We start from the raw sequence: 24005 nt of genomic DNA on the forward strand, positions 1-24005 counted from the left end.
TGCAAAAAAAGGCTGAAGAAGGAGAAAAAGAAAGAATCAGACATGGTTGGCTGATGCATTTGCACCAAGTGCAAAGAAGAAGGAATCTATAAGTTTTTCTCAAGATGATTGGACATGGACTATACATTGCAGTTATGACCCTTCTGTTCTTCTGTTCATGATGTATGCATGTCAATGGCAGAATCGGATGCTTGGTACTTTGACAATGGTGCTAGGAAGCACATTACTTCATAAAAAAATTTGTTCTCATCCTGGAATCTGTCCCCAAGTGCAGGAACCATCACATGTGCAAATGGTTCCTCATATCCTATCAAAGAAGTTAGTAGAGTTGTGCTCACTCCTGCAAATGGGGATGCATTTACTCTTTCTAAAGCTTTATATGTGCCAAGCATTTAGAAGAACTTGCTGTCAATTTCAGCCTTAGCCTTGTCAAGCTTGATGGTGGTGAAATTTATGGATGATAGATGTACAGTTCAGGATAGAAATGATGGTTATTCTATCATTGTCTCGGGTGCCTTGTTTCATGGCCTATACAAGATGGATGTATTTGAGAAGTTGCAGCATGATGCTCGCTCTCTACGACTCATACTATGAGTGATGCAAAATTATGGCATGATTGATTTGGCCATCTAAATTATGACAGTTTGTTATGCCTTCAAAGGCATGATATGGTGTCTAAATTGCCAAATCTTGAGACCCCTGCTAGACATGTATGTGAGGGGTGTATTCTTGGTAAAATGCATCGGGCATCATTTCCAAAGGATGGATCTATGAGAGCTGTTAACAAATTACAACTTATACATAGTGATGTATGTGGTCCTATGAGGACACCATCTATTAGGGGATATCTCTACTTCCTCACTTTTATTGTGATGATTACTCCAAATATAGCTGGGTGTATCCCCATTAAAGTAGAAGTCAGAGGTTTTTGTGTACTTTAGGCACTTTGTATCCATGGCTGAAAATGCATGTGAATATAAAGCTGGCACCCTTCATTCAGATCAAGGGGGGGATGAAAAAGGCATAAGGCATCAATGTACAGTGCCATACATACCTTGCAAAAGGGTATGGCTGAGAGGAAGAGCAAGTCTCTCATCGAGATGGCACGATGTATGGTGAAAGACCAAGATTTACCTCATGGTTTTTGGTTAGAGGCAACTATGTACACAAACTATGTGTTGAACAAATGCCCTACCAAGGCCTTGCAGTCTAAAACTCCTTATGAAGCTTGGCATGGTAGGAAGCCTTATGTGGCTCGTTTTCGTGTTTTTGGTTGTCTTGATTATGCTCTTGTGGCCTGAGCAGCAACAACGCAGTAAGCTTGATGATAAGACAGTTAAATGCATATTTGTGGGATACAATTCAGAAAGCAAGAGATATAGACTCTACCATCCGGCCTCAAACTGGATTTTGGTAAGTAGAGATGTTGTTTTTGTCAAAAACTTAGTTCAGCCCGTGCTTTCATGCAAAAAATAGCAGAATGTATTCTCACAGGACATGTTTAAATCGCTCCTCCCTTTGTTTAATGGAGAATAGCCATATGTAGAGTAATTGAATGCTCAACCAAGGGCTGAAATTCAACCTTTTCAGGTGCAAAATCAGCCTGCAAATCAGGACCAGTCCACCAATTATTTATTTGTGACATTCACCCCAAAAGGAACTCCTAGATGTCTGACAATCTACCCTCTTTTAATAACCTCATATCCCCACCTTTCCAAGTCAAAATCATTATCTTCAGAAAGACTTATAATTCTAGACTTTTGGATATTGCACCTTGATCCACGGGCATCTGCAAACTCCTATATAATGCTTAAAGCCTATCTCAAATTTTCATTATCAGCCTTCAAGAACAACAATGAGTCATCAGCAAAGCGTTGAATGACTAGCTGCTCAAAATGTCTCAGTCTTGATCTAGTTATCAGTCCCTTTCAAATAGGCATTTTCCAGAGCAACAATCAGAGGATGAGAAGCAATAGCAAACAACAAGGGGGAAAGAGGACATCCTTGCCTCATAGATCTATTGATAACAAAGCCTCCAATCACTCTACCATTCAACAAAACATTAGACTGGCTTCCCCAAATGAGTGTAAATACAAGTAGCCATTTTGGGTCCAAAACTTGATTTTTCCATCACTTTAGCCACAAAGGACCAATGCACTCTATCATAGGCTTTTTCCAAATCAAGTTGTAGCATGACACACTTCTGATCGTTTTTTAGAGCAATATCTCTACCCAACATAGCTACAAATATATTATCATGAATTGACTTACCTTTGATGAACCCATGCTGCCTTTTAGATATCACCTCTTGTAATACAGGGGTAATCCTGATGGCAATGACTTTGGCCAAAATTTTATATATAATAGTTAACAAGGTGATTGGTCTCCAATGCCCAAATCTACTACAAGCAACTTGTTTAGGAATCAACTTTACCAACCCTTCCTTGAAGTCTTTATCCAAGGTGCCAAATTTGAAGGCCTTATTACAAACCTCCCAGACTATGTCCTTCAAGGAAGGCCAAAAAGCAATAAATAATTCAACAATCAAACCATCCCAGCTTGGGGCTTTCTCCTTATTACCAAGCTTCAAGAGTTCCACCCTAGCATTCTTCAATGTCCACTTCTCTTTCCACCCATCTGGCTTTATTAGAGTCCACACTTTGATTGATCAACCCAAGAAGCTTATTCTCAGCTTCTTGAAATGTTTTATGAGAATAGTCCTCTTTAAGACTAAGAGTAGAGCCAAGAAATTCTACCCATTTCTTTGCAATTATCCCAATGCCCTCTATTTGTTTCCCTCTCTCATCTATAATCTCACCCATAATTTCCAATTCTCTTCCTTTCTAGCCCACTCATCATCTTCTTGTTTCAAGGTATTCTGGCACCTGAAATATTCAATGTTTTCATCCTCAGTGAGTCTGTCTATGTGTCTTTTCTTTTGAAGACATTCCAATTGTCTGGTCCAGTTCCTCCTTTCCTATCTTCTCTCCTTAGCTCTCAACTTCTCCACAGCCCTAATGATCCCTTGCATCTCATTAGCAAACATTCTCCATGAAACTGTAGTCATTCCTCTAGTTTTTAATCTACCAATGGCTTGTTCAGTGTAATCAATAAAAAGATCATCCTTCATCAAAAGGTTATTAACTCTCAGCTCCCTAGTTGAAAATTGATCCATCATACAATCCCTCCAATCAACAGAGTGCCATGTCCATTTTAAAGGCATATGATCAGAGACAGTTGAACTAAAGTCAATTGACACCCTTAGAATTGAAAGACTGCATAAAGCGGAAGCAAAGGGGGGTACTAGTGCTGAATAGAGAGTGCAAGAGACAGTTGAACTAAAGTCTGAACTAAAGTCAATTGACACCCTTAGAGTTGAAAGACTGCATAGAGCGAAAGCAAAGGGGCACTAGAGTGCTGAATAGAGAGTGCAAAAGAGAGAGAGAGAGAGAGATGGAGCAACTATGCTGAATATACTGAAGCAAAACAATCCCAAGCAAGAGACACAAGTAGTCTCATAAGTAAGGGAGCAAAATATGTACAAGATTGAATGAAAAAGTGAGAGGCCAGACCACCTATTTATAGGTGGGGAGAGTTGGCCGACTAGAGCTGCATATGTTGGAGAGCAGAGGAGCTGGCCGACTGGTAAAATACCAAATGGATTGGAAAAAATCCCAGAAAAATATGGAAACAAGGGGTGGCCAGCCCAGAATCAAGGGCCATGCAAAAGGGACCAAAAGGACACCAAAACAGGGAAAAAATTGAGGATGAATGTGCTAACACCCCCTCTTAGGCCAGATGCTGAACATACTTTGAGAGAAGCCGAAGAAGTCGTCCTCTGTGTTCAAAGACAAAAGAATGCAGTAACAACAACAGGTACACCAAGAGAGCTCCACAGCAACTCAGCTACAAAAGCAACAGAACAAGCTGCTAGGTACACTGCTCCTCTAGAAGAAAACAACCATGTAGGCTGTGTTGTGCTATTCCAAATATCGATGCCAAACCCAAATGTAAACACGATGCCACAGAAATCCCTAGAAGCATGTAGCTCCAAGAAGATAATAGAGTCCATCTGCTCTCCAACTCTGTACCAAGAGTAGCCAAATGTTGTACAATAGCATCCTCCTCGAAGGTCGGCATCGCCAGATGTAAGAACTCAACTGTCCCCTCTGAAAACTGATGTCAGGACTCCACAAGCCCAACCAAATCCGAATCCCAATCCTTCAAGCCACCCTGGAAGTACCACTGTGCCCCAGGCACGGTCACAGACATACCTTACCACAATCCAGAATCCTCACACACAGCGTAAGGGAAATAGGAACATTCATAGTAGCGGTAACTGAAGTAGTAGTAGCCTTCTCAATAGCATCACATAGCGTAGAAGCACGCTCCTCCATAGAAGGCAAAGGGACCAGCAACACATCCTGGTCACTAATTGTCGAAGAAAGAGTCAGAGGCAAAGCAATAGGAGACAAATCCTGCTGAGCAGCTGTGAGCAAAGATAGCCCACTATCTTCCTCAAAAACATTACCAGAAATCATCCTATGGCAAAGGAGAAGTATGCATAGAAACTGAAGCCACACATAGAAAGTAGAAGCATCATCATCAGGAGCATAAATGAAGTGTCGAAGAACCGAATCTTAACAATTCAGGAGGAGAAAGCCATAGATCTGTCTGTCAGTCTTCCTCCACCGACACACAACAGAGGCAAGGTCCGGCAAGCATCGATTCTTGTAGGAGAGAAACTCCATCAAACCATACTCCCTGAGAATAGAAGTAACCTGCAACTTCCATGACTGAAAGTTACCACCATCCAACTTGTCTGCCTCATCTAGGAAATAACAAGAAAGTGGTACGGGAGCCAAATCTGAAGCTGTCATCATTGATCCAATCAATAGAACCAAACCTTTAAAAAAAATTGTCCAAATCAGAAAACGTTGGTGTAGGTACCTTCCTCCCACCAAAACGCAGCCCTAAGAGGCTGGACAGCACCCAAAAATCATCCTGTAGCAAAAAACGCAGAAGCTTCTGTCGACTGTATCTCCAACTTGAGGCCACCAGAAGAGGGAAGCAAAAAAAAAAATGCAGATTTGATATAGAGAGGAAAGGTAACCACATAGGGCCTGGGAACATGCTGTAAGAGGGTGCAAGAGGGAAAGGCATCAACAAGGATAGTAGCTTGGGCTCTCCTCAAGAGAAAAACGCACAATCTTTGAAGAAGAAGTGTCCTCCATAGGTACCAAGAGTGCCACCAAAGCCCGAACCTCTACAAAAGGGAATGACCACCGGAGAGAAAAACGCCGCCAGAAAAGGGCTACTATCCTAAAAAAAACAGGCCGCCTATATCCAAATTCCATGTGGAATGAAACACTGATCAAAAAATTACCTTATGGCTGCAAACGGTGAAGCCAATCTGAAGAGGCAGTGATCAACAAATGCTGTCCAGAAAACACAGCAGCAAAGAGGCTGCAAATCTGAGAAAAAACGCAAAGGAGAGGGTGCTGTAAATATAGGGCTGAATCTGGGCAACAAAGGAGTCGCTGAACCGGGAGTGATGATACCACGAAAGAGTGCACAGAGTAGAAGCAAAGGGACACTAGAGTGTGCTGAATAGAGAGTGCAAGAGAGAGAGCGATATGGAGCAACTATGCTGAATATACTGAAGCAAAACAATCCCAAGCAAGAGACACAAGTAGTCTCATAAGTGAGGGAGCAAAATATGTACAAGACTGAATGAAAAAGTGAGGCCAGTCCACCTATTTACAGGTGGGGAGAGCTAGCCGACTAGAGCTGCATATGCTGGCCGACTGAGCAGAGGAGCTGGCCGACTGCTGGGGTAAAATACCAAATGGGCTGGGAAAAATCCCCAAAAAATATAGAAAAAAGGGGTGGCCATCCCACAATCAAGGGCCATGCAAAAGGGACCAAAAGGACACCAGAAAAGGGAAGAAACTGGGGATGAATGTGCTAACAAGAATGTGTGGAACCCATGAAGCCTACTGACTGAAGACAATTCTATCAATTCTAGAAGAAGAGCTTATATATTGCAGACTAAAGTATGTGTGTATCTCTCCAGTCCCCTAAAGACCACCCATCCACCAACCCCATTTTCCCCCTCAGCTCATCCCATTTACCTTTCTCATGACCCATCAAAATGGAACCCCCCCCACTCCTATCCACATGCCTCTCAACCATATTAAAGTCTCCCAAAACAATACAACGATCCAGAACATTCATATTACTAATCCACTCCCACATTTCACTCCTAACTTTATGGTTATGAGCTCCGTATATATTATTAGCAAGCTAAATTTTCTCCCCATAAATCAAAATTTCCACCACCAAAATCCTCCCATTGGGATGGTTAGCTATAATGGTAGGATTCATCACATTGCTATATCCAGAATTCACCCCCCCATACATAAACGTCCAATCCTTAAACCTATCCCTCCTCAAAACTTTGGCCCCAAACAAATTATGTTCTTGAATTGCTAAAATAGATACTCCCCGCCCTTTAACTAACCCACAAAACAAAGCATTCTTTTTCTTATCTTTAATGCCTTTAACATTCCTAGTACAGCCCAAAATGTCCCTAAGCTAAGTCATGTCAAAGCCATTTCAGGCACCATCTCCACCTCCTTCCCTTCCCCTTACACTTCTCCCTCTCTTTGTATCCCCTTACAAGCTTCATCCACTTGCCAATTGAACCTCTAAACAGAAGAAGTACCACTATCTTCCTCTCCCAATGGACTATAAGGGTTTGAATAAAGCAATGGGCTCGAGCTACCCTGTGATTTATTCCCCTTCCCATTCTTCCCTGATTGGCTCACTTTTCTTCTTGCTTCATCCTTGGTTTGTTTGAGATTAAGTTTCCCTTTTGCCTTAATCCAATCCTCTCCCATTTGAACCTTCTCACCCTCACAGATTTTCTCTTTTCCTTTCCCCTCTTCCATTTGACTTGTAATAGGTTCAGTTTCCTTAACACTATTTTCTCCCCCTATCTCACCTATTGCTTTATCCTCACCTTCAGGTTTCTCAAGCAATGACCCTGTACAATTCTTCGCAATATGTCCAAAACCCCCAAATTTGAAGCAGGCTCCGAGAAAGGGGCCAAATTTCAAACCTAATTCTAATTTACCTAAATCTCCTAAATCAATTTCTATGGACTTCGGAGTCTCAATCCTAGTATTCCACAAAATACAAACACTGTTAGCCCCCCGCATCATCCCCGAGTATATATAACACAGGACCCATCGCCCTACCAACATCCCGCAAAAAGCAGGTCTAAGCCAAGGCGGAAGTCCAAAGATTTCAACCCATACTGGGCAGGCCTGCTGAAGACTCCTATTCACATCAAACATAGGATCAAAAGGAAACACATGCACCAACCTATGGCCCATGAAAAGCGGAGTTTTCATAAACAGCTCAAAAAATAGATTTCCCTTTAATGAGCAAAACGTTGAAAAAAACCTTTCCCTAGGTAAAACACATTAGACACCACTCTATCACTCATAAAGAACCTCTTCTTGTGCAACCACTTACCAACCTCTGTCTTAGGAGGAGGTTTACCAGGACATAAAAGGGTCACACTACAAAGAGAAAACAGCCCAACCTGATGCTTGATCAACTCAGGGTTCACCCTCATGCATACCTTCCTTCCTTGAATTCTGAGCATGCAAATCGCATCTCGCGTTAAGCCAATCAGGATCACACTACAAAGAGAAAACAGCCTAGTCTGATGCTTGATCAACTCAGGGTTCACCCTCATGCATACCTTCCTTCCTTGAATCTAGCATGTGAATTGTGTCTCGCTTTAAGCCAATCGGGAACATTTTTCTTCCTCTCCCGCTCACTACCTTCTTCATCTCGAGGTCACTTCATGTCGTCCGTCTCCTCCAGTTCCCAATGCCCCTAGCCCTCACCATGCTCCTCAACTTCTTGCAACCACGAATCAGCCATCCTAAACATGCATGCACGCACAAACAGTCGGCCCCTCAATGTACAAGGACATGCGTACCCACACGCATCAAATTAAATCACCCACTCCCCCACTAAGTTTACTCACTATTCGTGTCTCTCCTCTCCCCCGTGTTTCATATTTTCTATTCACTCTGATTATTAAAGGTGCTATTAGTTAATGCCCCCCTCATGTGCATTGGTTATTGCACCTAAAGTCTACCTTAGTATGTAAGGTTGGCCCTCATACAAGTCTCCCCTTTCCCTTCCTCCTCCCCTTCAAAATGCCTTAAAACAACATCACCACACAAGGTCCCTCCTCCACACTTAAGGGTTTTGGGCTAGGTTTCAAACAAGATGCATGGTGTGGGTGGGTGGGTGTGTGCGCACACACGCACGAGAGAGAGAGAGAGAGAGAGAGAGAGAGAGAGAGAGAGAATGATGGGGAGGAGGGATAGATGCATGGACAATCCCATATACCAAAAATGAAAAAGAGAAGATGGCTTTTTAAAATCTGATAATCTTCAATGCTAAAGAACACCGCTTTGAATACCACTTTTTGCGTGGAAATAGTTGAGACCAACCACGTTTTTTTGATGCCTTGCCCGTTTAAAAATGAATATAGGGTTAAACCGTAGTGGGCAATATTCTCCCCCCAAGCAAAGGGTCGCTCTCTCCTTGCTGTTCTCACTCATGTGAATCTGTAGCACGCAATCATGTGCGGAGAAGAGTTCCTACACAACAAGGTGCCAACGTTTAAACCATTAGTTCCCTTCTAATGCGCGCTCGAGTACTAGCATTAACACACCTAACGTACGTGTGTGTGTGTGTGTGTGTGAGTGAGAGAGAGAGAGAGAGAGAGTGACCAAACGTGCATGTGTGTGAGAGAGCGAGAGGGAGAAAGAGTGTGTGTGTGTGTGAGAGAGAGAGAGAGAGTGTGTGTGTGTGTGTGAGAGAGAGAGAGAGAGAGAGAGAGAAAGTTGAGTTGGGGGTTTATTATTAGGACAGCCCCCATTTGAAAACATCTTATCCTTTAACTTAGACACGTACATGTGTGTTATCCTTTAACTTAGATACGTACACATATTTCCATGGACATAAAGAGAGAGACATAGATAGAGGAGATAAGAGCTTGAGAGGGAAGGTTTGTATGAGAGTAAATTTATAGAGACATCCGTATATCCATAGAAGTGGACCATCTTTTGAAACAACAAATTGCCTTGTTTTATCAAGAGAATGCGTCATTAAAGGGACATCTTCATGTCATCAAAGGGACATCTTCATGATAGTGTAGAGTGCCTCGCCAAACCAAACCATAGGAGACTACTCAAAATATCAAGACAAAGATAAATGCATTTATGACCCACAAAATCAAAGCACATATATTCGTAGTTCTTACTAGTGTGCTTTTGTAGCAACTTTTTGTAAGAAAAAAATTTCGCATATAAGTGCAAAAGACCATTGCACTGGGAGTGTACGTTTGACATGTAACAATAGCACAAAAAAAAATATCTACTCTCATGGAAATCTTCACAAAAAATCTAGACAATTAATATGCATCTTATTTTAGTGATACCAACTCTCAAGGTAAAGAACCCCAAAGAAAAATACATACACACAAGTTTCTCGTGGAAATCTTCACAAAAACTAGACAACTACTATGCGTCTTATTTTAGTGATTCGGTGATATCAACTAAAATCCCCAAAATTATATAAAAACACACACAAGAAGGAGAGAGAGAAGGGGAGGGGGAGGGGGAGGGAGCAAGGGGTTAGGGGTTAGGGTAAAGAAGGAGAGTAGTCACTCTCCTACAAGAAAAAAATGTTTCTTTTATTGCATAACTAGATCATAACCAAACGGGAACCTATTAGAACAATCCAAAGCCTAGCTCTTATGATTGACTATAAAGTGTTTATTAACTATTGTTTGAAATCATTACCTTCTAAGCTCATTGACACCATATAGTGCATATCTTTCATTGATGAGTGTAACATTGCTTGTATGTGTAACATTGCTTGTATCTCAAAATCATTACCTTATTAGCTCATTGACGCCATATAGTGTATCTTTCATTAATGAGTGTAACATTGCTTGTATCACAAAAACCAAATAGTTAAAGCTTCAAACAACAAAAGATCAATGTACAAACTCTAATAACACGATGCATTTAAATATAGATAGTTAATGTACAAAGAAACAAGAAAAGACAATGGTGTCAACATGTAAATAAATAGCATCAAACAACATTACACAATCTAATAAGAAAGAAAAGAGATTGAGTGGAGTCTACCTCATAACTTCCGAGAAGATCTTCAGCCTTTATCGGAAGATGCTTCTATTTTTTAACTCCGATTGTTGAATATAGAAAGCACCTCTCAGAGATTACACCCATGTCAATATTAACCAACATCAATTGTCGAATGAAGTTGACCATCAAAAATGTTTTTTCTATGTATATGCAAGTGAGGGAAAAAAAAGTTTGGCAAGGAAGTGGCATTAGACCATTCCTCCATTTACATGAGCGCTTTCAATGTGAAAAGAAGACGATGAGCACTTTGAATGTTGAACGTGGAAAATGCTACAGAACCATATAGTACAATGATTGAGTTTTAATGCTATTTAGCTAATCTCCATGTTAATCGTGACTTCGTCAAACATAAAGACAATAGAGCTTTTAGTTAAGGAAAAATGCAGAGAGCTGCAAGACGAGGCCAAAAAGAAATGGATGGATTTTCAGTATGTAAACTGCTGCAAGAGAGGCCAAAACGAAACGGGATTCTTAAGAAGTAAAAGACTGGGATTGACATGGAGATGTAGGGCACTGTGGGCTATGGTGGAAGGACTTAACCACAATTTATCAAAAGACACAAATAGTATGAAGGAATTACTATGAATTCAAATATTTTTTTCACCTAACAAAAAACTATAGGGCGACTTCCCCTAATTTCGATTACCCAACAAAAACAGGAGCTGGAAGAGGAAGAGGAAGGGGAGAAGAAGAGGAAGAGGAAGAGGAAAGGCGGAGAGGAGGTGGAGGAGGAGGAAGCAGAAGGATAAGGAAAAGGAGAAGAAGAAAGTAGTGTCCTAGGTGAGTGTGAGGAGAAGAAATTAATTTTAGAAGAGAGAGAGAGAGAGAGAGAGCAACTAGTTGTGGGTGAGCAAAGGAGGTCCCCCTCGTGCAATGGAAGAATGGAGAAATTTATAAGACAAGCAAATAAGTAATACTTCTAGATGGAAGGGGCCCATCCAAAACAAACCGTATGCCTTGGAAAAATGCCAAATGAAAACTTTAAAAATAGTCAGTTAGAGATCCTCACGAAGAAATTAAATGCCAAATATATTCAGTTGAGAGAAAGCCAGTCATAAAATGATGTACTAGTGTTTTAAACAAAATTAATGGCTATTTTCTTCAATTTTCCAACTTCATTAAGGGTGAAAAAGGAAGTATGTAGGTGTCCTAACTCAAAAGTAAGACAAGGCGGGCAAATGGACAGCCTATTAAAACTTAAGGGCACCCTCCGTTGAAGTCTCTAGACCAAGAAGCTCCAGAAGCTAACAATTAGCTTTATTTTATTTTTCAATCCTTGCCAACCTTTTGTTTAAGACTTCAACAACGTTGGTGCTTCAACAACGTTGGTGCCTATACTGAGTCTCATAGGTCATTTTTACATCCATAAACCTTCACAAAGCTTTGCTTATTTTCTCTCATGCACTACACATTTTACATGCTTTGAATCATGGCCTCGCGTCAGTCTCTCTCTCTCTCTCATATGTCACTGTCCAGTATGTTATGAGATACGAGGCCATTTTCACTGCCTGTTTAGAGAGGGTTTCGGACCACTTTCTAGAGTCATGAGATACCAGGATCAGAGATGCCTCGGATTATACTTGCTGGAGCTTCGTAGACATAGAGAGGGTCTCTTGAGAGGGAGGGGATCAGAGAGGGAGAGACACCTACAGAGGCAGATTACAGACTTCTTTCGACCAGAGATTGAGCAGTCAGGCCAGGAGGCATTGCAGCTAGTCCCAAAGTATAGCCGCACTAGAGGTACACTGATTGATCGGGCTATAGAGCTGGGGCGGTCCAGGCGCCCCAAGATGAGAGGCCCATCTCGACACCGGCGGAGACTACAACAGAGGATCAGGACCATACTAGCATGGCATGGGAGACGTCCAGTCAGAGTACTCACCATGGAGGACATTGAGGATATCCGCAATCGACCGATGAGAGACTTCTTTGGATAGTGATGTGTATGATGCTTACCTTTGTTGCTGGAGTTTTCCTCCCAGATGTTATCCATTAGGAGCTCCTAGTACCGTACTTTGTTGGAAATAAGTGCACACTAGGTGTACTATTTCTAGTCTAGTTTCACTTAAGTCTGTGTCTTGAGTCTAGTGCCATGTGGCATCTCTACATTTATCCCATAAGTCAGTCTACTCAATCTTGTACTTCTCACCTATATATTGTAGGTGTCACATCAATGAAATCAATCAAGCTTGTGTCTTGTCTACACTCATCTCAAGGTAACCTTTGGTCTTTCAGTCTTGTTATCATTTCATTTCTAGTTTATTGCTTTCATATTTTATACATGGTATCAGAGCAGGGTTTGCTCCTCTAGTCTTGCCACTACCCTACTGCTGCCCGCCATTCTCCCGGAGCTGCTCACATTTCTGCCCCGGCATTTACTGCGCAAGCCTCTACATCTGCTGCCTATCTGCGCAGATTTCTGTCTGCTATTTTCTGCGCTGTATCTGCCCCGACATCTGCTCCTGCTCCTGGCCCCCGTGCTGCTCCTGAAATTCTGCGCCATCTTCTTCAACAGGCTGCACTTCTCCAGGAGCTGCCCGAGGTTCTGCAACAAATTCTCCACCGCTGCTCGCTCTCCGGTCTCTCTAGGTATCGTGGCCCTGTACTACATCTCTCTTTATTTGCAAAAATCTCTGTTCGCAGCTCTCTCTCTCTCTCTCGGGTTACCCCTGAAAGGGTGGAAGACCTGAGGAAAAAAACCAAAGTGGTATGCTTCAATATTTTCAGTTCTATTTTTCCTCAAAATTAATTCAAAACTGAACTCTCTCTTGTAAGGGAATAGACACTGCCCTTGCATCATTAGCAAGAGGTAAGACCTTCCCACATGGCATCTTCTACCCATTCTCTCATGTCTATCGACAAATTCAATGGGTCCAACTTTCATACTTGGCAAATCAAAATCAAGTGCCATCTTATGAAAGAAGGCCTGTGGGATGTTGTTCATCATGCTACTCCCGAAGATTCCGACATTGAGCAAGTTATCACTTATGCTCCCACTGCCAAGAATGACAAAGCCTATGCTATCATCTTGCTCGGTCTTGGAGATGATTACATTCATCACATCTCCGACATACAGTCTGCTTCTCGAGCATGGATCACTTTGGATACCCTTTTTGGACCCCGCTCTAAAAACTCTAAGATTGCACTTATGATCTCATTCTTTGATCTATATATGCAGGAGGGAGCTACTATAGCCTCTCATGTCAATTATTTTCACAGTCTTATGGTTCAGCTTGCATCAGTGAAGTCCCCCATCTCCGAAGATATTGCTATTGCTGTGCTTCTCAAAAGCTTACCTGACACCTATGCTACTCTTGTCACTACCTTCAAGTATCATAATAATCCTACTCTTGAAGGTATCATCAATGCTCTCCAAGAAGAGGAAAGAACAAAACAACAAAAGGTATCTGACACTGCATTTTTAGCAAAGAAAGGAGGATCTAAGGTAAGAAAGCCTTGCACCCATTGTGGAAAAACTAATCATTTGGAGAAGGACTGCTTCAAGGCTCATCCATGCACCATTTGTGGCCGTGATAATCACCGGGAGAAGGACTGCTACTCTAAAACCTCTACATCAGCCCCTGCATCTGCCGCAGCACATGTTGCTGCAGCATCTACATCAGCAGATCTTGCTGTTCATTCCTCACATGATGAGGAATGGGCTTTCTGATTACTTCATCTTTCTTGTCTACCACTTTGACCACCGATGATGTAGGTCAAGGGGTTCTAGTGTCTTACTCATTTTTGCTTTTTGACCTCTCTCTTGTCCCTACCCAAGAGGCAGAGATTGCCCTTGAGGAGGGGTTGTCTTCAAGGTCCATCTGTTTGTCTACAGTCAGTCTTCTGTCTATCTAGTCTTGTCTGTCTGTCTATCTGTTGTCTATCTGTCTGTCTATCAATCTGACTGTGTCTTGTTTTAGATCCACCTTGTCCCTACCCTTGTGAACCCATATGAGGATATCACTTGAGGAGGGGTGTCTCAGGATCTTTTGTCTCTCAGTCTATCAGTCTTTATGACTGTCTTCTAGTCTTGTCCATCTTATCTTCTAGCTTGTCTCTCAATCCTTGTCTAGTCTCTCTGTCTTGGTCTTATCTTTTGTCATGTCATAGTCTTGTCTTTTTGTCTTCCTCCTAGTGTCCACTTAAGGAGGGTGTTGGAAATAAGTGCACACTAGGTGTACTATTTCTAGTCTAGTTTCACTTAAGTCTTTGTGTCTTGAGTCTAGTGCCATGTGGCATCTCTACATTTATCCCATAAGTCAGTCTACTCAATCTTGTACTTCTCACCTATATATTGTAGGTGTCACATCAATGAAATCAATCAAGCTTGTGTCTTGTCTACACTCATCTCAAGGTAACCTTTGGTCTTTCAGTCTTGTTATCATTTCATTTCTAGTTTATTGCTTTCATATTTTATACATACTTTTCCTCATAGTTATTTCAGTTTCAATTAGTTGTTTTTAGCTTTTCTTACACAGACATTGTATCAGATCCACCAATTGTTGTAACCTTTTTGGTCTCATAGGTCATTTTGGCCTTTTGAAGACGTTATATCATTTCATTTCATTTCATTTCTCTCTCTCTCACTCTCTCTCTCTCTCTCTCTCTCGCCCACCTTCCCTTTGTGCAAAACATTGGCACAGCCCCTAAACTGGGCCCACATATATACTACAAATGCCGTCATTCCAACGAACGTACAGTAACCTTAACGATTGATATATCAGTCGATGACATCAATTGCAGGAGTATATAGAAGGATTCATGCCATGGAAAAGAAGAAAACATGCTCTGTAATTCACTGTTCTGCAGAGAATAAACTGAGGATTGGAGTGACCTTAATGCTGTTGACTTTCATCCACATGGATTGATTGGCCTACTTGGGAAGATCTTCCTGCATTATGATACAAGCACTTGCAAATCTGTGTGACTAACACCAGATCTACACATTATAGTTTTCATTTAAAGCCAATCTAATAAAATGTGCATTACTTACAAATTCTATCTTAGCTTCTGCTAGCTTGTAGACACCTCGAAATGAGTGCTCATCACATTAATATACACACATGTAGTTGTGCTTTTTGTGCATGTAACAATGCGCATTTCTTTGCAACTAGTCACAAAAACGAATCCTTCATGCTACAGCTGCATACAAACGAACGAACGAACCTGCCTGCAACACCTCTGCCTTCTGAAGCTGAATCTCCATGTGTCTTGTGCATCGTTCATGGACACTTGAGACTAAATTCACTTTTTACAGTTATTCACCACCTCCACAGCTTATATGTTGCATTCACTACCCATAGAAACCGGTGTCGACCCATATGTCCTTTTTTGTGGGCACAACCAAGTCCATAGTGACCACCATCCCCTCTGCCACCTCCCACCTAGCGTTCACCAAGTATACATATAGCAGCCCAACTTTGATTTGCAGGAATCATCATTGTGCTTGAAATGAAACAGAAAACAGGATCCACGGATGCACATCCACCCCCCCACACCCCCCACCCCTTTTTCCCCTGTACAGGGACAATACCTTCTAGTTTCCATCATCTCTTTGCACAAGAGGAAGCTCCACGTGTACTAGGAAGTGGCACAGTCCAGCCTCTCGGATATAGTTCACATCTCCGTTCATCAACTTCACAAGTTTCCGAGATACGCTAAGCCCCATTCCCTCCTGTGTGATCTCCTGAGACCGATCATACATCTGTTGGACCAGATCCTCGGGGATGCCAGACCCTGGATGTGATACCCTGAACGAAAAACCCAGTGGTCATGACACTAAAGCAGATCCAGCCTATAATGTGTACAAGTGCATGCATGCACATGCCCTTGTGTTAGGCCAATTAAATGACACAAACAAGTGGTTGGAATGTAGAGGGCTAACCTGAACTCAAGATGTACAACATGCAAGACATCTCCAATGTTCTTTACAGTGGGGACCACTTTGATCCCCACCCAGCCATCAGACGAAGATGTAAACCTCACGGCTGTTGTAAGAAAGTCAGCAAGCACTTGCTGCAGCCGTAGCTGATCCCCAAACAGGCATGTATTCTTTACCTCTACAGGAGATTCTCGAATAAATTGTAGACCCTTCTCTCGAGATCTGATCATACCTTGGCTAATGACAGCATCCATTACTGTGCCCATGCTGAACTCCATAGTCTCCAGCTCAATATTCCTGGCAGAAAAAGATCATTAGAAAAGGGAAACAACAAAAAACCATTAGAAAATGGCTGGCCAAGTCCATCAACACCACTCCATAGCTCACCAAGACACATGCAAAAAACACTCTCAAAATTTGATTCTAGCCAGCCACTAAAAAGGTCCCTGCATAAACATATCAACCAATCCTACAACTAAATAAACGTTCAAATGCAGTTAGAGATTCAGTGAAACTTGGATGGTCGGGATGGCTTTGTGAAGTCCTGGTCCCTCAGATCCTGCTCTTGTGGAGTGCCCCTTGTGTCCCTGGGGAGTTTAGATAACCCCAATTCTTATAAAAGGAGTCTGTCTGACCTCCACTGACCTAAGCATGCCCTGGATCCGGTCCAAATAGACGAGACGGTGTGGGTTGTATCAGATTGCATGGAAGAAAGAATGAAGGTGTCACAAGACATGACTAATGAAACTAATTATAAAGAGAGTGCCTCAATGGGACCAGTAAGATATGTAGAAAAATTGCAATCAAATACAAGATCTCTGAAACATGATCCTTCAAATCCAACCTTACTAACATGATCCTTCAAAATTTCAAATCCAACCTTACTTGACTCTGACAAGTGTAGAGCTAGAAAGCAACACAAAGCACAAGCAAAAATCCCATAAATGAAAAGCAAAAAAGCAAACAAGGATGATTCCTAGCCTTGGTTGGCCGGCTGATTTACTAGCTGCATATGAAATCCCATGTGGAGGATTATGTGCGGAAGTGTATACAGTGCCAGCTCAATAAGGAGGACAGACTTCCAGTTGGGGGTAAGCTACATAACAAGTAACAGAGTATCTCTATGGATATTGTAGTTGGGCTACCTCGGACTCTAGCAGGGGACATGTTTCAATCTGGGTCATTGTGGACCGATTCATTAAGATGGCTAGGTTTATACCCGTTAGTCTAATGCAAAGAGCCATGAATTAGAACGCTTGACAGTCGTGCGCTCACTCCAGAGCTCCCCCCCCCCCCTTTTTTTCTTTTTTCTTTTCTTTTCTTTTTTATTTCTTTCTTTCTTTTCTTTTCTTTTCTTCTCTTTTTTTCTTATCTTATCTTTTCTTTTTTTCTTTTTCTTCTCCTCTAAGCCGCCCTCCCCCCCCCTCTTTTTTTTCTTTTTCTTTTTCTTTTTTTTCTTTCTTTTCTTTTCTTTTCTTTTTTATTTCTTTCTTTTCTTTTTCTCTTCTCTTTTCTTTTTTCCTTTTTTTTCCCATCTTTTTCTCTGAGCCGCCCTCCCACCCCCCCCCTCTTTTCCGCCCTCCGCCTCTCTCCTTTTTCCCCTCCAATGCAGGCTGGTCCTTCCAGGCTTCTGGGGGTTTTTGCTTTATTCGGCAAGCCCTGGCCTTATCTGGTCTTTGGCCTCAGGAGGACTCCATGGCAGCCACTCCATCATCCCCGACCGAGGCTACCATTGCCTGCATTTCATTCTCCTAAGCGGATCTTCAAGTTCTCGCCACTCACTTAAGGCCTCCACCTTGGTCTGCAAACTTGTTGGTAGCCGTCCTACACGCGGACAACTCGGGGATCTTTTACAGGCCAGCCTCATTGGCGAGCCTGCAAAGATCACCGATATTCACCCTCTGGGCACAGATACTACCAGGTGGAGTTTGACTCGCCATCGGCGTCAGGCCGTGTCACGCAACTGAGCCCCCTTGCATTGCATACGGCGTAGGGCTTCTTTGCACGGTAGCAGCATAGCTTCGATCCAGCGTCTAACCCACTAGCTAGCATTTCAGGCTTCCCAGTGACAGTTTGTTTCCCAAGCCTTAGGAAGGAGTACCTTCCTCTTCTCCCGGTGATTGGTTGGTGGTGCCATCATGAGAGTGATGGAGTCCCCCCCCCCCCTCTCCCTCTGCTGCCTCAGCCCTTGCGCGAGCAGCTGGGATTTCATCCTCCGCAACTATGTGGCCTAGCCGGAGTCTATACTGCATTGTATATGTATTCCTAGCCTCCAGGGCAACCCACACGTGGAGTATGCAGGCCTGCCAGGCCAATGCTTCACTTGCAGGGACATGGGTTATTTAGCCAGAGCTTGCCCTCGACAAGAATCCAGGAGATGTCACCATTTGGCCACCCAATTGATCCACCCGTGCTTTCTCATCATGTATGTACATTGGACTGGTGTCCATGGCAGTTGTATATGCTCGGGATTGATGCCACCCATGTGATACTATGGACTTGGCTTTCCGTTGGGACTCATGTACATGCCCGGAAATGCTAGGTGGATTGGTGTTCCATTGGGTCTCGTACCTCGTGTACTTGCCTAGAGCACGTCTATTTTGGTATAGTCTCATGAACGGGGATTGTCCATACCAATGCTGCATTGCATAGCATCTTTATGTGCTTGCTTGCAATTGGAATTGCATGCTGTTTTCATGCTTGCTTGACCAATGTGTAGTTCCGGGTAAGGGGACGCTCACCCGCGAACCGTACATGTACATGTAAACACTCTTAATAATGATAGGCTGAAATTCTTGCAAGAGCACAATGATTGTTATTTATGCGCCACCCGTACGATCGGAAGATCATCGCATTGATCTTGTGCCGGGTAGCTCACCACCTAATAGGCCAGCCTATCGTGTAAGTGCATCCCAAAAAGAGGAGATCATGAAGCAGGTGAATAAGCTTCTTGAGAAGGGTTTGGTTCAGCCAAGCTCTTCCCCATATTGTTCACATAGAATTTGCATAAAACAGTACTAAGCATACATGTACAGGTTTTAGTTCTTTTATGCTTATGTACGAATTTCAACCCAGATCACATATTACCGTGGGATTCTCAAGACTTCAGCATGATGCAGTGCGTACTTTTTTGCAAGACATGCAGGAAACGTTACAAGTTGCGAAGGAATCTATTAGAAGCGCTCAAGACAAAGACAGATTTTATTCTAATAGACATCGTTCACCAAGAGAGTTCTCTGAAGGAACAATGGTGTATTTACGATTTCCGAAAGATTACAAGACTTTACGAACAAGACGATCTCCAAAATTATCCCCTAGATACTGCGGACCATTTCGGATTACACGCCGGATTGGTTCAGTTGCATATGAATTGGATTTGCCTTCTCATGTGAAAGTTCATCCTATATTTCATGTCAATAGACTTAAGGAAGTACTGGGTGGAGCACACAAGTTAGTTACTCCTCAAGAAATCACAGATGTAGAGGATATGACATTTGTGCCACACAAACTGAGAAAGGTTCTTGGATTTCGTGAAAGACGATTGCAACATACGCTACTCACGAAACACAAGATCAAGTGAAATGATCATGTGGAGGAGGACGCTACATGGGAGACATTGACTACCCTTTAGAGGGATTACGTTTTTACTGAGCTCAGGAGTGAGCTCTTAGAGGAAGGGAAGTATGTCATGTGCAGAGAGTGTATCTACCATGTACACAAGACTAGCTTCGAGGCTTGGGGTATCTTGGAGCTAGGCAAGCTGATTGGCAAGCTAGGCTAGGATTGTAAGATTCCTCCCAGCTCCTCGAGATGTCCAGTTTCTCCCCCTGTACTCAATCCCCTTAGAATAATAACAGATCTTGTTTCTATCTATTTTGGCCTGGAGAGAGAAAATGTCTAGAGAACTCAGCTCGTTGAAGCTCTCGCTCCCCCCCCCCTCTGCTCGCGCTAACTGCACGCCCTCCCCCCATTCCCACCCGCGTCTGCCCCCTCAGGCAAATTCCACCATCTGTCGTATAGTCGGCACTCGCCCCAGCAGAGGGGAGATCCGGGATCTTCCCCAGGCCCGCCTTCTTGCAGATGTGGGCAAGATCCTAGACGTTCAGCTTCTGGGCCGTGGACACTACCAGATCAAGTTCAAGACAGCCCAGAGCGTGGCCAAGGTCCTAGCCATGAGTCCCCTTGACATCACGGGTGCTCGGGCATTCTTCAGAACTTGGCAGCATGGCTTTGACCCAGCAGCAGCCGAGCAGGGAGAGCGCCTTTTCCATGTTACAGTTTGCTTCCTTGGACTCCGCAGTGAGTACCTTCCACTCCTTTCTAGGCTAGGAGCATTGGTGGATTCGGTGCTAGAGACTGGCTTATAGCAGCTTCAGTGGTGGCCAGAGCAGCTGGGCTACCTTCGGTCAGAGTTTTGGTTCCTGACATCTCCTCCCTTCCGAAGGTCATTCAGCTACCTAGGATAGGGGGGGGGGGGGATGGATTGATCAGAGAGTGGAGTTCTCGGGGCTCCCGAACCAGTGCTTTATTTGCAGGCAGGTCGGCCATCTGGCCAAGGCCTTCCCTCACAGGAGACCCCGACCTTCACCGCAACAGCAGGCCCCTGATGGCCCGCCCACAGATGCGGCTCGGCAGGCAGCCTCCGGGACACCTGCTCAGGCCACAGAGACCTCGGAGTGGCAGCCTGGACAGGGACGCTGTCGAGGGAGACAACCACAGCAGCACGCCCAGAGACCGATGCAACAGCAGCCACAGTCTCAGCATCACTGGGTTCCTGTGAGGAACAGCTTTGCTCCCCTCCAGGAGGAGACCCCTGCGACGACTGAGGACCAAGAGATGCCAGCACCCCCTCCTTCACCCCCCCACCCCCGTCCCCCCCCACCGCCTCGCTTCCACCTTCGCCTCCTCCCGTCCTCGCTCCGGTTTCGGCAGCGGCTCCTTCTCCACCCCCCTTGCCCCCCCCTCCTCCGCCTCAGCTCCCCGGGAGGCCCTGGCAGTCCCCTGGCGTTCACCTGAGTCCGGAGGGCTCTGAGCACCGACCTTGCTCGAGCACCGCAGAGGAGACTTACCATGCCGATTCGAGCTTCACGGATATCATCTATCCGCAGTCAGCTGAGTCGCCTCGGCACTAGACAGCGCTCGGAGGCTTTCGATTACTCCTCCACACGGCTTTTTGGAGCAGAGGGTCCCCATGAGCCAGCACCCATCAGAGTTCATGTAGTGATACCTCCGGCCCGCGGGGAGGAGGCACTTGATTCAGCGGTGGCCTTCTCATTCCCTCTCTGTGGCCCATGCGACTGGGAGTGGACTCTGGAGCTCGCTCTTAGCACTTTGAAGACTCAGGCAGTTGAGTTTTCTCACCATGTGAGCGATCTGGAGGTGACAGATGTGATAGGCCGACTATGGGAGTTGGCTCATTTTTTCTTGGATCCCGGGAGTGTGGATGCCTCAGGGATTCGTCATTTGGTCGTTCGCATAGTGGCAGACTTAGCACGCAACCCTGCATACACGAGGTTGCTCTGTCTGAGCGGGAGGCAGTCGCCATGGGACACAGCCCCACTGGCGCCTGATCCGTGATTCTTGCAGCACACCGGGGGCAGATTCGTAGCCGCTCGGATGGGAACTATTCTCCACCCAAGCCGCTTGCGAAGGCCCGCCGTACGGCTGAGACAACATCCACATCAGCAAGTCATCCATGAGCATCATCTCATGGAATGTACAGGGCCTTGGTGGAGCACATTATATACGCTATCGTGGTTGCTTGAGACAGGAGCTTCAGAGATGCCTGGTTGGTGGCAGTATTAATATTTTGATGATGCAGGAGCACCACTTGGGTGAGAGCAGGATCCGGAGATATGGTTCGGTGACGCCTGGTAGATGGGACACCTTTTGGTCTGCAGGGTTTGGCCCTTTGGGTGGACAGGGAGGAGTATGCATGGTCATTGCAGATGTATGGCAGCCGGCCATTGTGGATCGAGGGATCATTGTGCCTGGTAGAGCACAGTATGTCATTCTGAGGATGCATGATGAGCTCTTGGGCATGCTCAACGTCTATGCGCCCAACCATGCTAGTGCCAGAGCAGAGTTCTGGACCCAGGTTACGGATGCATTGCCAGAGGCCGCACATTGCTGTGTCGGGGGAGACTTCAATATGCTTGAGGACCCGGCCGATAGGGTGGGAGGCAGTCATGTTACAGTGCACGGCACGGAGCTTGCAGCTTGGGAGGGATTTTGCATCATGTCACTGAGGATCACTGATGCATGGCAGCATGGGGCCTTCTCCCGCTCTCAAGACAGTCTCAGTTTCTCTCGCTCGGATCGCCGGCAGGGAGGGACTAATCTATCACGGATTGATCGCTTTTATGTGGGCGACTGGTTAGGGGAGCGAGGGGGCTCCGTTGGCATTCTCGCTGGCACCTCATTTTCAGACCATGCGGTTATTTTGACACTTGAGGAGAGGACACGGGAGCCCAGCTTGCAGCTGAGGATCCCAGAGAGGGTACTCACAGATCCTAGTCTCGCTGAGGACATTGAGAGGATTTGGCATGATAGTCAGTGCTCTGACCAAGATGCAGCAGGCCAGTGTGCCCAGGGACTCATCGAGCTTAGCTCTTTTCTGCACGCTGCAGCTTTGACACGGCTGGGAGAGACTCGCGAGCAGGAGCATCGGCTGAGACGCAGCCTTGCTTCACTTCAGCGCCTTCAGGAGCAGCAGCCTCCATGTGAGTGGGTGGCGTCCCAGCTGAGCCAGGCACGCCAAGAGGTTAGAGAGGCAGAGGAGCAGAGACATGAGTTTTACTATCGTCGCCAGGCCTCTGAGTGGACGCAGCTTAGTGATAGGCTCGCTCGCTTCACTCGTCATTGAAACATAAGTTTTGAGATTACTGGACCCCGCCATGCTCGAACAGGAGTCCGTCAGCTTGGGAGACCGGACGGATCGGTAGCTACTGAGCTCGGGGAGATCAGAGCCATTGCCACTGGGTTCTATAGAGACCTGCTTTCAGCAGAGCCAGCCACTGAGGCTCGGGATGCTTGCAGACAGACTGTGTGGGCCCATGTGCAGAGGAGGGTCACAGATCGCATGCGTACAGTTCTGGGTGAGCGTCTTTCAGAGGTTGAGCTTGCTGAGGCCTTGAGGGTCCTGCCGCGCCATAGTTGCCCAGGGGAGGACGGATTGATGCCGGCCTTTTTTATGCGCTATTGGGACCTTTTGGGGCCAGGCCTCCGCAGGGGCTTTCAGTATGTTTTGGACACTGGGGTGATGCCACAGAGCTTTTCAGAGGGCTTGATCTTTCTTATCCCCCCAAGGGGGAGGGAGTATCAGATGATATTCGGCATTGGAGACCTATTACGATCCTCAATACTGTCTACAAGGTCTTAGCAAAGGCCTTGAGTTTGAGGATCCAACCCTTCCCAGGGGAGTTGATTCATGCTACCCAGACAGGATTCGTCAAGGAGCGTAGTATCCTTGACAACATTTTCACCTTCTGGGAGGCGACGGCCCGAGCTAGATTTCTTGGTGAGGACTTGGTCGTGATGCTTCTCGATTTTGAGAAGGCATACGATAGAGTCGATTGGGGTTTCTTAGAGGGCACTATGCTTCGCATGGGCTTTGAGCCAGGTTGGATTAGAGGGGTGGCGGCTCTGTATTCCACAGCTCGTAGCCAGGTGTTGATTGCAGGAGGACGGGGGCCGAGTTTTGAGCTGACCAGATCAGTCCGTCAGGGGTGTCCTCTCGCCCCGTTTCTTTTTCTCTTCTTTGCTGAGGTTATGAGCATGTATTTGACGGCAGAGGAGGTTGGTTTGAGAGGACTCCAGCTCCCAGTCCGGGGGGAGGACCTGCTCGATGCTGAGTGCTG

The 24005-nt window shown here is 45.0% G+C and overlaps 1 protein-coding gene across 1 annotated transcript in view; it reads right to left on the reverse strand.

Moving 5' to 3' along the window:
- Nucleotides 1-15023: 15023 nt before the first annotated feature.
- LOC147605923 (phytochrome 1-like) overlaps nt 15024-24005 on the reverse strand; it is a 55514-nt gene continuing 46532 nt past the window's right edge. Inside the window, exons 3-4 of the mRNA XM_086792591.1 lie at nt 16150-16443; nt 15024-16015 (exon numbers count right to left, since the gene is read on the reverse strand). Coding sequence (XP_086648717.1) covers nt 15802-16015; nt 16150-16443 — 508 coding nt within the window. The 3' untranslated portion in view covers nt 15024-15801. The remainder of the gene's footprint in view (nt 16016-16149; nt 16444-24005) is intronic.

Source organism: Cibotium barometz, chromosome 58 (genome assembly GCF_041138505.1).
Source record: "Cibotium barometz isolate CiBa-2024 chromosome 58, ASM4113850v1, whole genome shotgun sequence".
In the NCBI taxonomy this organism is placed as follows: domain Eukaryota; kingdom Viridiplantae; phylum Streptophyta; class Polypodiopsida; order Cyatheales; family Cibotiaceae; genus Cibotium; species Cibotium barometz.